This window comes from Protomyctophum parallelum (assembly GCF_964188405.1).
Source record: "Protomyctophum parallelum genome assembly, chromosome: 6".
In the NCBI taxonomy this organism is placed as follows: Eukaryota; Metazoa; Chordata; class Actinopteri; order Myctophiformes; family Myctophidae; genus Protomyctophum; species Protomyctophum parallelum.
The window spans coordinates 48579584-48594111 of record NC_139701.1 but is presented as its reverse complement, the minus strand read 5'-3'; the positions used below and the strand labels follow the sequence as shown (position 1 = coordinate 48594111).

Sequence of the window (14528 nt, the reverse complement as noted above, 5' to 3'; positions counted from 1 at the left end):
CTCCAGGTAGTGATTGGTGTTCATTTGTACCTCCAGGTAGTGATTGGTGTTCATTTGTACCTCCAGGTAGTGATTGGTGTTCATTTGTACCTCCAGGTAGTGATTGGTGTTCATTTGTACCTCCAGGTAGTGATTGGTGTTCATTTGTACCTCCAGGTAGTGATTGGTGTTCATTTGTACCTCCAGGTAGTGATTGGTGTTAATTTGTACCTCCAGGTAGTGATTGGTGTTCATTTGTACCTCCAGGTAGTGATTGGTGTTCATTTGTACCTCCAGGTGAGAGACCCTACCAGTGTCCATACTGTGACAAGGCCTTCAGCAAGAACGACGGACTGAAGATGCACATCCGCACGCACACACGCGTAAGTCCTAACACGCACGCACACACACACACACACGCGTAAGTCCTAACACGCACGCAAGCACGCGCACAGCCGCACACACCACACAAACCTACAGAAATTCTAATTATTGTTTCTATTTTTTTTTAAGCAAATATTTTGACCTTATATCACATTAGAAATGCAAAAAGGAAATCCAGCATTTTGATTAAAAAAAAAAAAACAGCTTGTCGGTGTTGCAAAAGGTCGGTTTGAACACTGATGATATATAAAGCATTGTGACATTATGGATTGTTGCCATAGACAGACAGACCGCTATCGGTAAATAAAACGATCTGTTACAACCATTAGAAGAGCAGATGGCAGCAAAGATATGAAACATTGTTACAACCGTTTTTCTTTTTCAATACTTCAGCTATTGAAAAATAGCAGATCTACAAGCTCATAGCGCGCCACCGAGTGGCGCGCTATGAGCTTGTAGGTCTGCTATTTTTGTAAAATCGTAACAATGTGGCACAAATCTTTGGATAGGTATATATTCTTGTATTCCTGTATTTGTTTTCCTGACAATAGACGCCTTAACAGACCACGTCACGATCACAACGGCCGCGTCTGCGATGCGACGTGAGCTTGTATATCAGCTGTTCTCTTGTGCGCAACACTGTTGGTCTTTGAAGTATAACCGTCTCCTATAGGGTGCGTCTCACTATAGCCAACTCACAAGAGGAGGTTGAATGGAATGAAACCAGCGCTCCCCAAAAAAAAAAAAAAGGTTTTTGGAGATCTGTTGGGAATTGATTACATGAAACAGTCACCCCCCGTGCGCCCCAGTCCCAATGTTTGTAAACAAATAATAAGGTTATAAGTTCAGGCATAGTTTTACTGGGGTTAATGTCAGGAATAAGGTTAGGTTTAACCGTTTAGGCGTAGTTTAGTGAGCGTGCGTTTAACCCATTCTGAACGGGAAGCCATTTTGGTGTTAGCACTATGTTATGCTTTAGCTATTGAAAAATAGCAGATCTACAAGCTCATAGCGCGCCACCGAGTGGCGCGCTACGAGCTTGTAGGTCTGCTATTTTTGAAAAATCGAAGAACGACTGAGATATTTAGAATCTGATCTCAGGTCAGAATGGGTTAGGAACCCCAGACAGAGCTGTTACTACCGGGGAGACTTTTGGTATTCTCTGGAAATGACTCTGTATTTCCCCCTTCGCCACATTTGATGGAAAAAAAAAGGACAAAGAGAAATGCAGGCTCATGGATTGTTGAGCTTGCGGCGGCGTCTTCGCATTGCGTCGTCGTGTGCACGACGTGTGCACAGCCTGCTTGAATGAGTGTGTGTTTTAACCCATTCTGGGCGGGGACCCATTTTGGTGTTTCAAGTATAAAGCCTTATAAAGTTGTATAAAGTTGTATAAACCTGTATAAAGCTGTATAAAGTTGTATAAATGGTAAATGGTGCATTTATATAGCGCCTTTATCCAAGGCGCTTTACATAGATTGTGCATTACATTCACCCATTCACACACACATTCACACACACATTCATACACCTTTACATAGATTGTGCATTACATTCACCCATTCACACACACATTCATACACCAATGGCAGCGGAAACCATGCAAGGCACCAACTAGCACATCGGGAGCAATTAGGGGGTTCAGTGTCTTGCTCAAGGACACTTCGACAGTAACTCTGGGGGAGCCCACAGGGTTTGAACTGGCAACCTTGCGGTTACCATCCAGGCACTCTACCCCTGAGCCACCGCTGTATAAAGTTGTATAAAGCTGTCTAAAGCTGTATAAACCTTTATAAAACTGTATAAAGCTGTATAAACCTGTATAAACCTGTATAAAGCAGCAGTAGAAGCAGCTGGCCATTAGCAAAAATAGTTGTCCAAACCTCCAGAGAGCCTCTATTGTCTCATTCCCGGCGGGAACCCCCTTTCTGGTGTTTTAAGCATTTAGCTATGGACAAACAGCAGATCTACAAGCTCATATGAGCTTGTATAGATCTGCTAATTTTGTTTTGTATCGTGAAAAATGTGCCGTAAATCTTTTGAATATATTCTGGAACAACATATTTTCATATGTAGCAGACCTACAAGCTCAAGCTCAAAAATAGCAGATCTACAAGCTCATAGCGCGCCACTCGGTGGCGCGCTATGAGCTTGTAGATCTGCTATTTTTCAATAGCTAAAGCATAACATGATGCTAACACCAAGATGGGTTCCCGTTCAGAATGGGTTAAGTTCCAGCACAAGATACATGAAGTCTCTGCTGGTCACACAGCAGCGCACGTCATACTTTATGGATGTGCACTGCAAAGCTACTGTGCATGTAGAGTGTGCACGTAGTGCGTGCGTGCGTGCGTGCGGTGAGAGACAGTAAAAATGACAGTCGGCCAGAGTTTTAACGGTGACATCACTATATCTTCCATTACAACAGTCAGTAAACCTCTTTAAAAGCTTCCATCTGGAAGTGTTTTTAATAAATCAAATGTTTTATTTTAATCAGACACTCCGGTTGGTTGGTTATGACTCCGTGTTAATGCCATAGTTAGAACAAGCTACAGTACATTTGCACCGCGCGGTGCTCGGAGGTGGTCTCTGCCTTTACTTTATTAAAACATTCTGACCTGAGATCAGATTCATACGAGGTTTCCACTAGTGGACACACACTGGTCTGATTAACCCATTCTGACCTGAGATCAGATTCTAAAAATGTCAGTCGTTCTTCGATTTTTCAAAAACAGCAGACCTACAAGCTCGTAGCGCGCCACTCGGTGGCGCGCTATGAGCTTGTAGATCTGCTATTGGAAGTGTGTCTGGTCTTTTTGAGCGGTGCAACCACAGCCATGTCTGTCCCTCCGTATGTCCATCCCTATGTTTGCGGTACCAATGGGGGCAAAAGTGGATCAATAATGGACCTTGATGTGAAAAGGGTTGAAAACCACTGGTCTAAATCTACCGTGGCGTACAGATGTCTTGGCATCACCCCCGCTACCCCCCTGGGTCATGGAAGTATTGTATTTCTATTGAAAAGCTCAATTAGATTGCGTAGCATAGCAGAGACCAGGGTCACGGCATAACTGCTGTGCAAAGGATGCACGCGCGGCGCAGATATATCCTTTTGAACCATTGTTGTTTTATTGTTATTGTTGTCATTATAGCTTACAGGTGACGCACATAGATAAGTACACGCGCACAGTTAACTACTGTACTGTGCTGTTAAACTGTCCTCTTCATAAACCAACCAACCACACTGATGTCTGTCTGTCTGTGTCTCTGTCTCTGTCTGTCTGTCTGTCTGTCTGTGTCTCTGTCTGTCTGTCTGTCTGTCTGTCTGTCTGTCTGTCTGTCTGTCTGTCTGTCTGTCTGTCTGTCTGTCTGTCTGTCTGTCTGTCTGTCTGTCTGTCTGTGTCTGTGTCTGTGTCTGTGTCTGTGTCTGTCTCTGTCTCTGTCTCTGTCTCTGTCTCTGTCTCTGTCTCTGTCTCTGTCTCTGTCTCTGTGTCTGTCTGTCTGTCTGTCTCTTCCTCTCTCTTTCTCTCTCTTTCTCACACTCACACACTCACACACTCACACACACTCTCACACACTCTCTCACACACACACACACACACACACACACACTCACTCACTCACTCACTCACTCACTCACTCACTCACTCACTCACTCACTCACTCACTCTCACACAGACACACACACACACACACAGACACACACACACACACACACACACACACACACACACACACACACACACACACACACACACTCCCATGCCTCTCAAAGCGGTGGTGTACAGTATAATGCTAGCTGTACGTAAAGTCTCCCACACTGCGCGGTGACGTCTGGCCAGCAGAACGCATACAGGCAGGTGAACGGGTCCCCATGGGCACCGCGGCAGCGCCCCCTGATTAAACCGCCTGTGTTTGAGCGTCCGTCCGTCCCCTAATACGTTCCCCCTTAAAAGGTCTGTCTTTCCTCAGCTGCCAGGCCGGCGATATATGGGCTGAGCGCTGACGAACAACAGACGGCAAACATGAAGTCACCGCTGTGGGCAGCACAAACTAAATGTCATTTAGGGAACGGCCAGGAGCTCTGCTCTGCTCTGCACTGCTGCGCTCTGAGCCCGCCCCGCGCAAATGGAAGATCTGTGTGTGTGTGTGTGTGTGTGTGTTTTATCCCATTCTGGGCGGGAACCCCTTTTGGTGTTATAGCACTATGTTATGCTTTAGCTATTGAAAAATAGCAGATCTACAAGCTCGTAGCGCGCCACCGAGTGGCGCGCTACGAGCTTGTAGGTCTGCTATTTTTTAAAAATCGAAGAACGACTGACATAGAAACATAGCTTTTTCAGAAAACTGTCAGGGTGTATAGAAGACATTTTTAGAATCTGATCTCAGGTCAGAATGGAAAACTGTCAGGACGTAGAAGACATTTTTTTAATCTGATCTCAGGTCAGAATGGAAAACTGTCAGGATGTAGAAGAACATTTTTAGAATCTGATCTCGGGTCAGAATGGAAAACTGTCAGGACGTAGAAGACATTTTTAGAATCTGATCTCGGGTCAGAATGGAAAACTGTCAGGACGTAGATGCCTTTTTTTTTAATCTGATCTCAGGTCAGAATGGGCTATAGTTGCGTGTTTGTTTGGAGTCGTGTTTGTTCCACAACAAGCCAGACCACAGGCCCCGCCTATAACGGTGGTTGTCAATGTGAGGTTCAGGGACCCCTCAGGGGTCCCTGGAGGTGCTCCAGGGGGTCCTCATTCCTCAGCTATACATTTAGTAAACACAGTTGAACCCCTTCATCCATATTCTGTACCTCGGCTATTATGTACTAAGTCTGCAGCGCTTATACATCTGCTATTATGTTTAAAGTGGTGCAACCACTTCATTAAGTAGCTTTGTGTGTGCCTGCCTGAGCATGGAAATAGCATTTGGTGTCACTGTTGTGCGCCATAACACACACATACATATTAACTGTATATTTGATGATTTCAGATGTATCAGTACAGTACAGTACAGTACAGTACAGTAGCGGGACCCCCTGTGGACCCCCACACGGTAACTAACTGTCATTCCTTGACCGTTTCGGACGTGGGGCGGCTCGCCGGAACCGGGCCGGCGCCCGGGCTTCCAGATCCTGTGGGTCTGGAAGTTCCGGGGACCCCCCCACCCCCCCCCCCCCCCCGGGTACCCCCACACGGAGTTGAAGTGTGTTGCACCACTCACTTCAACACGGGTGGTGTGATTTAAGTGTTGACATTTTTGAAAAATCTTGACAGTGAATGTTGAAACCCAGCAGTCTTTTAAAGTTCAGTAGCTAAACGTACTTTAGTAGCTAAATGTACTTTAGTAGCTAAATGTACTTTAGTAGCTAAATGTACTTTAGTAGCTAAATGTACTTTAGTAGCTAAATGTACTTTAGTAGCTAAATGTACTTGGTTACTTTACAGTAGCTAAATGTACTTGGTTACTTTACAGTAGCTAAATGTACTTGGTTACTTTACAGTAGCTAAATGTACTTGGTTACTTTACAGTAGCTAAATGTACTTGGTTCCAGTAGCTAATTGTACTTGGTTACTTTACAGTAGCTAAATGTACTTGGTTCCAGTAGATAAATGTACTTTGTTACTTTACAGTAGCTAAATGTACTTGGTTCCAGTAGTTAAATGTACTTGGTTCCAGTAGATAAATGTACTTTGTTACTTTACAGTAGCTAAATGTACTTGGTTCCAGTAGATAAATGTACTTGGTTACTTTACAGTAGCTAAATGTACTTGGTTACAGTAGCTAAATGTACTTGGTTACTTTACAGTAGCTAAATGTACTTGGTTCCAGTAGATAAATGTACTTGGTTACTTTACAGTAGCTAAATGTACTTGGTTACAGTAGCTAAATGTACTTGGTTACTTTACAACGCTGGAAGCAGGCACATGTGTGACAGCGCTGACTTCCTGCGTCTGTCCGCAAGCGTTTCTTTATGAATATTTCCTTTAATAAAAACGTCAAGGCCAGTTTGTCGTGGGACTCGGTGACATGGAGGTACAGTACTGATTACACGTCCACTGTTGGAAGCCGTTCTTTTTCCCCCTTCTTCTCCACTTTGGCAGTGAAGCCGAGAAGGGATTTTATTTTTTGTATCAACTTGTCTCGTCTAGTGCGCTCGTTCCTTCGTCTCCGAGAGGGTTTTATGGTCAGACCTTTTGATTCCATGACTGAACAAAGACAGGAACGGATGGCGGTGAACCCATTACGCCTTCTTAATAGAATCCCCTCCATATAATGAAACCCAGGCAGACACACATCCACCGCAACTACAGCCGCTGGTCAGTCCTTTTCCAAACACGGCGATAAAGGCTCATACATGTCAGACGAGGGGGCTTCATCGCACGGTGGAAATAGCAGATCTACGAAGCTTTCTAGAGATGTCATTTCTGCGGGGTCTGTGGGGACGGCGGTTCGAATCCCGGCTCCTCCTCCTTTCCACACGTCAAAGTGTCCTTTGGGCAAGACACTGAACCCCACGTTGACTCCAGTGAGTCGGTCGGTGTGAGCTCGCCAAGACACTGAACCCCACGTTGACTCCAGTGAGTCGGTCGGTGTGAGCTCGCCACCGTCGGTGTGAGCTCGCCACCGTCGGTGTGAGCTCGCCACCGTCGGTGTGTGACTGTGGGAAGTGAGGACTTTTCGTTGCTTCACCTCCCACTGTATGAATGAATGAATGGACCGTCGAGTAAGCACTCCACTATTTATTATTATTTCCCAATACAGATTCCGATAAGAACTGGTTCATGATCCGAAACCATGAATAAATCTATAGGAATAAATAACATATTGCTTTTGTAAACCTTTGTAAACTTATACATATGTGACTAAATTTGACTGAGGGACTGCCATTTCTCATGTCTTATGAAAGCAGGGAATCATAGCTTCAAATTGACATATTGGTTGTTCAGTTTGACCCACCAGTTTTGGAGATATGGCTTATAGAGTAATGTCTTGCAGAGAAACAGCGAGTTGAGAAAACAGGCTTGAAAGGTTCACTTCTGTGGTCTCTAACGTTACACCTAGCTACATGTTTGGGTATTTATTTCATATTTACATGTCGATTTCAGCTCTGACATTTGTTTCAGACATGCTCTAGTATGTGAAGAGTCTGCCTGTGCTATTAACTCATTGGTGAAAAGCTGGAATCTGCGCGATGGCAGTCTCTCAGTCAAATCTGGTCACATATATAGTACACCAAGTCATACAGTGGCGTGCACAGACATTTAGAGGGGCAGGTGCTCAAGTGAAAAAAGGGGCACCTTGTGCAGTGCATTTTGTGAACCTGTTTTGGTGCTTTATATCTATTGAAAAATAGCAGATCTACAAGCTCATAGCGCGCCACCGAGTGGCGCGCTACGAGCTTGTAGGTCTGCTATTTTATTTATTTATCGAAGAACCACTGACATAGAAACATAGCTTTAGATTGTGTGGGGGGCCTAAATAATATAGTAGATAGAAGCGTTTTTTATCAAGAATTGATCAATGTCACCGCATGGTCCACACACTACAAATTAAGAAAAGAAAAAATATGTTTTTTTAATAGTACACCGGTCTCTAGGGGAGTAAACGGACCCGGTTTCCTCTGGGATGAGACGAAGATGCCCCGGCCGGCCCCAGAGAGCGCTCAGGCTCAAGGGGATAAAAGGTCGGGGGGGGGGGGGGTCAGGGGTCATAGGTCATAGGGGTGACCAGCTGCCGGGAGAGTGAAGGTCACCAGGTACAGATGTTGGATGTTACCGGGGGTCATCGCTGCAGCTGATGCATGCTGGGTAATGTCACATCACCTTAAATCCGTCCATGTGTTCCCTCCCCGACCCCTGACCTGTGACCTTTATCCTAGTTTTATGTTATATCTGTTATTCCCTGCAGAAGCAGCCTCCTGGAAGATGGGATTATTTTACTGGGAGGGACAGTGAACCCCCTCCCCATTAGAGACATTTACATGACACACACACACATGCACACACACACACACACACACACAATAATATGATTTACCTTACACACATGCACGCACACTGCACACAAACCATTTACATTAGACACACACACGCACGCACAGTCGCACACACGCACACCCATTAATACCATTTACATTAGACGCACGCACACACACACACACACACGTTTGTGTTACTATACTCGTGAGGACAATAAAATTTGATGACAGTGATTATTATTATTTTTCCTTTTTTAGAGATAGCTGATCGACAAGCTCACAATGACATTGAGCTTGCCGATCTGTTACCGTATTATCCTGAATATAAGACTACGTTTTTTTTTCCCCAATGGAAATATCCTAAAAAGAACGTGTCGTGTTATAATCGAGGACTAAAGAAATTAACATTTAACGTTAATTTTGTTTTTAAATAATAATAATAATAATTGGGGACTAGACTATTTGACATTCAATGTTCTTTTTCCACAAATGAGTCTTGAAAAGAATGGGGGTCTTATATCCAGGACAATACAGTAACTAAACCTAACCTCGAAAAGGTCTAATCCTAACCCCAACATCTTAACCCATTCTGACCTGAGACCAGATTCTAACGCACAGAAGAATGGTGGTTCTTTAACCCATTTTGACCTGAGATCAGATTAAAAAAAATGTCTTCTAAATCCTGACAGTTTAAAAAAATAGCAGCCCTACAAGCCGGCAAGTGACCTACAAACTTGTCTAATCCTAACCCCAGCATCAACCTTTTCCTAATTGTAAAACTCAAAACAATGTATACTTTTTAACCAGAAAACATTGAAAAATATCGCAAGGAGTAAAAATAAGAAGGCCTCACACTCGTAGCCTCGATGCTGTATATTTATTGACAAATATCGCAAGGAGACGATGAGAATGGTCCATTAATCCATTCTGAACGGGCACCCATTTTGGTGTCGGCATCATGTTATGCTTTAGCTATTGAAAAATAGCAGATCTACAAGCTCATATCGCGCCACCGAGTGGCGCGATACGAACTTGTAGGTCTGCTATTTTTGAAAAATCGAAGAACGACTGACATTTTTAGAATCTGATCTCAGGTCAGAATGGGTTCATCAGGACCAGTGTGTGTCCGGCGGAAACCTCGTATGAATCTGATCTCAGGTCAGAATGGGTTAATCAAATGCTACTATACTCACTGTCACAACAAGTGTAGTAATACAAGCGCGCACACACAAGCACACACACATGCACACGCACACACACACACACACACACACACACACGGTTTGGGCAATGAACCTGATCTCTACCTCCTCCTTTGTATCCGGTGTCACTTTGGGCGACTCCTCGCCCCGCCCACATGATAGCCTCGTCTTTCCCAGGACCCCGACTTCCTGCATTCACCCCTGTTCCCATGGCGACCTTAAGCCTTAAGCCTTAAATGGGCGAGAGAGAGAGAGAGAGAGAGAGACCTTCCTCGCCCAGCGCTATCAGCCAGACTTGTCAGAGGCAGCTTCCCAGAAAGTGACGGACAGTTTAGGGAGTAAACTTCTCCTCCACACACACACACACACACACACACACAAGCCTCACTTCTCCTCCACTCCCCACACACACACACACACACACACACACACACACACACGCCTCACTCCACCACCACTTCCCTTTCAGACGCCCGTACCGTGCACGGCCACCCCGAGAGGTTGTCCACCCAGTGACACACACACGCACAGAGATGCACGCACGCTCACACACACACACACACACACACACACATACACTTTGCTTCTGATGGGTCTCTGGAACAACATATTTTCAGATGGGGGTCGACGGCTAAATACATCTAGTTTTGGGGCATCTTTGACATGAAAATGTTTGAGAACGACTGACACAGAAACATGGGGTTTTTCAGAAAACTGTCAGGAATTAGAAGACATTTGTAGAATCGTCCTTGCAGGTCAAAATGAGTTAACCTCCAGGCCCAGAGGAGAGACCGGAGCGCTCTCTCTCTCTCTCTCCGCGGGAACCCAAACTTACATAACTGCGTCACGATGAATGGAAACCATGACACGTATAAGTCTCTTATAGTTTCATATAGTAAGAATATTATCAAATCTTCACGTTCTTTTTGTATATATCTCAACAATTTTCTTTTTCAACCAATTCACTTATCCGTTCGTTTTATGAATCTTTTTTTTATGCTGTCGACTCGCTCCTCAATCAATGTCCTTCCTACATTCTGACCTGAGATCAGATTCATACGAGGTTTCCACTGGACACACACTGGTCTGATTAACCCATTCTGACCTGAGATCAGATTCTAAAAAATGTCAGTCGTTCTTCGATTTTTTCAAAAATAGCAGACCTACAAGCTCGTATCGCGCCACTCGGTGGCGCGATATGAGCTTGTAGATCTGCTATTTTTCAATAGCTAAAGCACGACATGATGCTAACACCAAAATGGGTGCCCGGTCAGAATGGGTTAAATAAAGTATATATAATGCACAACAGCTGCTACAGTATGCTCCGATTGCTCACGCGCACCTTATATATCTTATCTCAAGGGATTATTTGTACCTTTCCTTTTCTATATGAAATAGCTAAGAGACCCTTTGTTCGAACAAGTGTGTAGCAAAGCTTCTAAATGAGCTAAGAGAACTTTCAGTGTGTGGCAAAAAGCTTGTAATATCTAAGACCCACACAGAAGAAAAGCCCTTTACCTGTCTGTCCTCTTTGTGGCAAAAGCCATAAAACTTTCTTTCTTTACCTGATAGCTGTTTGGGAACCAACATGACAATTGATTGATTGATTGAAATATTTATTAACAGTTTGCAGAATTACAGTACACATCTCAAGCACAAACTCAATACAAAGACTGTTAACTGTGAGTGGACGACCCAATTAAGCATTACACTTGTTTACAACAGGGTCCACCTTGTTCAATTCATCAAAACATTTAGAGACATACAAATAGACACTTCTATGTAGCTAAAGAACAGAACAGGAATTCATCATATAGGAAGCAAAAAGGGAAAAGATATACAGTGAGGGGAAAAGGGGGGGGATGGTTCCATGGTTCCGTGATACAGTTGGTGTTCAGAGTGTGTCCTTTTCCATGTGACTGTGGCGTATAGGGGCCCTCCAGAGAGGCCCCACTACGCCACTCATTTCCTCTGGACTACAGGGGCCCCGCAAGCTCATTTCACCTCTTCACGATGCTCACGGGGGGCCACGACCCGGGCGTGAAGAGAGAGGATATTGCACACGCACGCACACGCGTGTGTGTGTGTTAATTATAGTCGTCATAGTCATTTTAGAAACAGACATTGTGAAGACAGTTCTTTCCCGGTCCTCTCCTCACAAGATAGGCGGGTTGTCTCATGGTTTAAAAATATACTTTTTTAGAATTAGGTTTAGGAAAGGATCAGAAAAGATTCTGTCTGGGATTTAGGATTAGGCATTTAGAGGTCATAGGTTTACAGTGGATATGAATTAAGATGATTGATTTGTGCTTAAGTTGCGTGACGGTATCATGCGTGATAAGCACAAAGGTTTATGATTTAAAATGTAAAAAATGTCATTCATAAAATTAACATCCTGAGATGTTGATATTGTAGAAGGTCCCGGGTTCGATTCCCGCTGGGAAACGCTGCGGGCGCTGGGCGCATGTTCTCTGCTCTGTGTCATCAGCGCCAATAGAGCGTATGCACATGCATAAAGTGAGTGGCAAATCGAGTGGCAAAGTGAATTTAACGTAAAAACAGTTTAACGTAATCATATTGGACTTTTCTGTTTGGATGTACGTATGGGCTGTCAAGACCAGAAAGACTTTTTCAGTAGGCTTTTCCCACATAACTTCCTGTTTGATGATGATCAACGCGCATATACCCTCTAAACTCTAGGTCAGTTGTTACAATCTAACATTAAATATAGTACTTAATGACTACTACTATAGTATTAAAATGTTGGTCTTTTTGTGTCCAATGTAGTTATGTTAACAGCTCATACATTTAACATAACTATAACTAGATGCATTTGAAATTCAATAAAAAGGTTACTTTTCAGGTTTCCAATAAAATAAATTGCAAAAAAGAAAATTCAGGTTTTCAATTAAAATATAGCAAAAAGATTGCTGATCTACAAGCTCAAAACGCGTCGCAAGTTTGAGCTTGTAGATCGGCTATTTTTATGTGACAGTAATATGCACTGTGGCCCTCGTCAAAGTTGCCCTCCCCTGCTCTAGGTGGTCTTTCCTTTCTGTGTGTGGAGTTTGCATGTTCTCCCCGTGTCCCCTAGGGTAGGTACCCTCACATGTTCTCCCCGTGTCCCCTAGGGTAGGTACCCTCACATGTTCTCCCCGTGTCCCCTAGGGTAGGTACCCTCACATGTTCTCCCTGTGTCCCCTAGGGTAGGTACCCTCACATATTCTCCCCGTGTCCCCTAGGGTAGGTACCCTCACATGTTCTCCTCCCCGTGTCCCCTAGGGTAGGCACCCTCACATGTTCTCTCTGTGTCCCCTAGGGTAGGTACCCTCACATGTTCTCCCTGTGTCCCCTAGGGTAGGTACCCTCACATGTTCTCCCCGTGTCCCCTAGGGTAGGTACCCTCACATGTTCTCCCCGTGTCCCCTAGGGTAGGTACCCTCACATGTTCTCCCCGTGTCCCCTAGGGTAGGTACCCTCACATGTTCTCCCCGTGTCCCCTAGGGTAGGTACCCTCACATGTTCTCCTCGTGTCCCCTAGGGTAGGTACCCTCACATGTTCTCCCCGTGTCCCCTAGGGTAGGTACCCTCACATGTTCTCCCCGTGTCCCCTAGGGTAGGTACCCTCACATGTTCTCCCCGTGTCCCCTAGGGTAGGTACCCTCACATGTTCTCCCCGTGTCCCCTAGGGTAGGTACCCTCACATGTTCTCCCCGTGTCCCCTAGGGTAGGTACCCTCACATGTTCTCCCCGTGTTCCCTAGGGTAGGTACCCTCACATGTTCTAATGTATTAATCCTGGTCAATATGCTCCCTGGCCAGCCGGAGCGCCTGGTGGAGTGTGCGTGGGCTTTGCGTTTCGTGAGAGCCTTTACAATGACGATGTGTTCTTGTGTTCACGCGCCTCCATTTGTTTTGCTTTGGCGTCGGTCACGGTGCTCGTAAAGTACAGTAAAGTACACGTGTGTATCGTTTACATCTGTGTGTCACGCCTTCCCCGACACGCTGGAGGTGAGGTTTCCTCCATGTTTCATCCATGTGTGTTTAGGAACTGGGACCGTATTGTCTCCGTATTGTTCCACGATCTACTGACGACCACGACCATGGTGATGGGGCCCCCCTCTCTGAAACCCTGTGTGTGTGTGTGTGTGTGTGTGTGTGTGTGTGTGTGTGTGTGTGTGTGTGTGTGTGTGTCTCTCTCTCTCTCTATCTACAGGAGAAACCCTACAAGTGCAGTGAGTGCAACAAGGCGTTCAGTCAGAAGAGAGGCCTGGACGAACACATGAGGACGCACACGGGAGAGAAACCCTTCCAATGCGACGTGAGTTCCCCCTCCTCCAACCCCTTTTGGTGTTATAGCATCATGTCATGCTTTAGCTATTGAAAAATAGCAGATGTACAAGCTCATAAGTGGCGCGCTATGAGCTTGTAGTTCTGCTTTTTTTGTCAGAACGACTGACATAGAAACATAGCTTTTTCAGAAAACTGTCGGGATGTAGAAGAACATTTGTAGAATCTGATCTCAGGTCAGAATGGGATAACACATCCCGTCTGTGTTTGTCTGTACAGTATGTGCGTGCGTACTATACTTGTCGCGGCCAAGAAATGGACATTGCCAGGACCATTTTCCTCAAAAGATGTGTGCGTGTGCGTGTGTGCATGCGTGCGTGCGTGCGTGCGTCCTAGATCTCTATCTGGCTCCTCTGAAGGGGCCTCGGTAGGGCTGATCTCACGTAAACACATCTTGAGGATCAGAGAGCAATACAGTAAATTACCCTAATGCCTCTAATACTGCAGCAGTGATAATGACCACTACAGAAGAGCGAGCAGATGCACGTCAAAGAGCTCTTCCTTCGCTCGTAAACCACCAAAGTGTGTCTGTGTGTACACTATGGTACTGAGCTGGAGTGGTTTATCCTGCATTATCGCATACTGACCGGGCACCCATTTTGGTGTTAGCATCATGTTATGCTTTATCTATTGAAC

At 45.0% G+C, this 14528-nt stretch overlaps 1 protein-coding gene across 1 annotated transcript in view; it reads left to right on the top strand.

The window, feature by feature from the left end:
• The window catches only part of LOC310860064 (PR domain zinc finger protein 5-like), a gene marked incomplete at its 3' end in the record, with an annotated part of 135220 nt that overhangs the window by 105862 nt on the left and 14830 nt on the right, over window positions 1–14528 (top strand). The window contains 2 exon segments of the mRNA XM_083766826.1: window positions 277–362; window positions 13759–13863. Of these exon segments, the coding sequence (XP_083622952.1) occupies window positions 277–362; window positions 13759–13863 (191 nt within the window).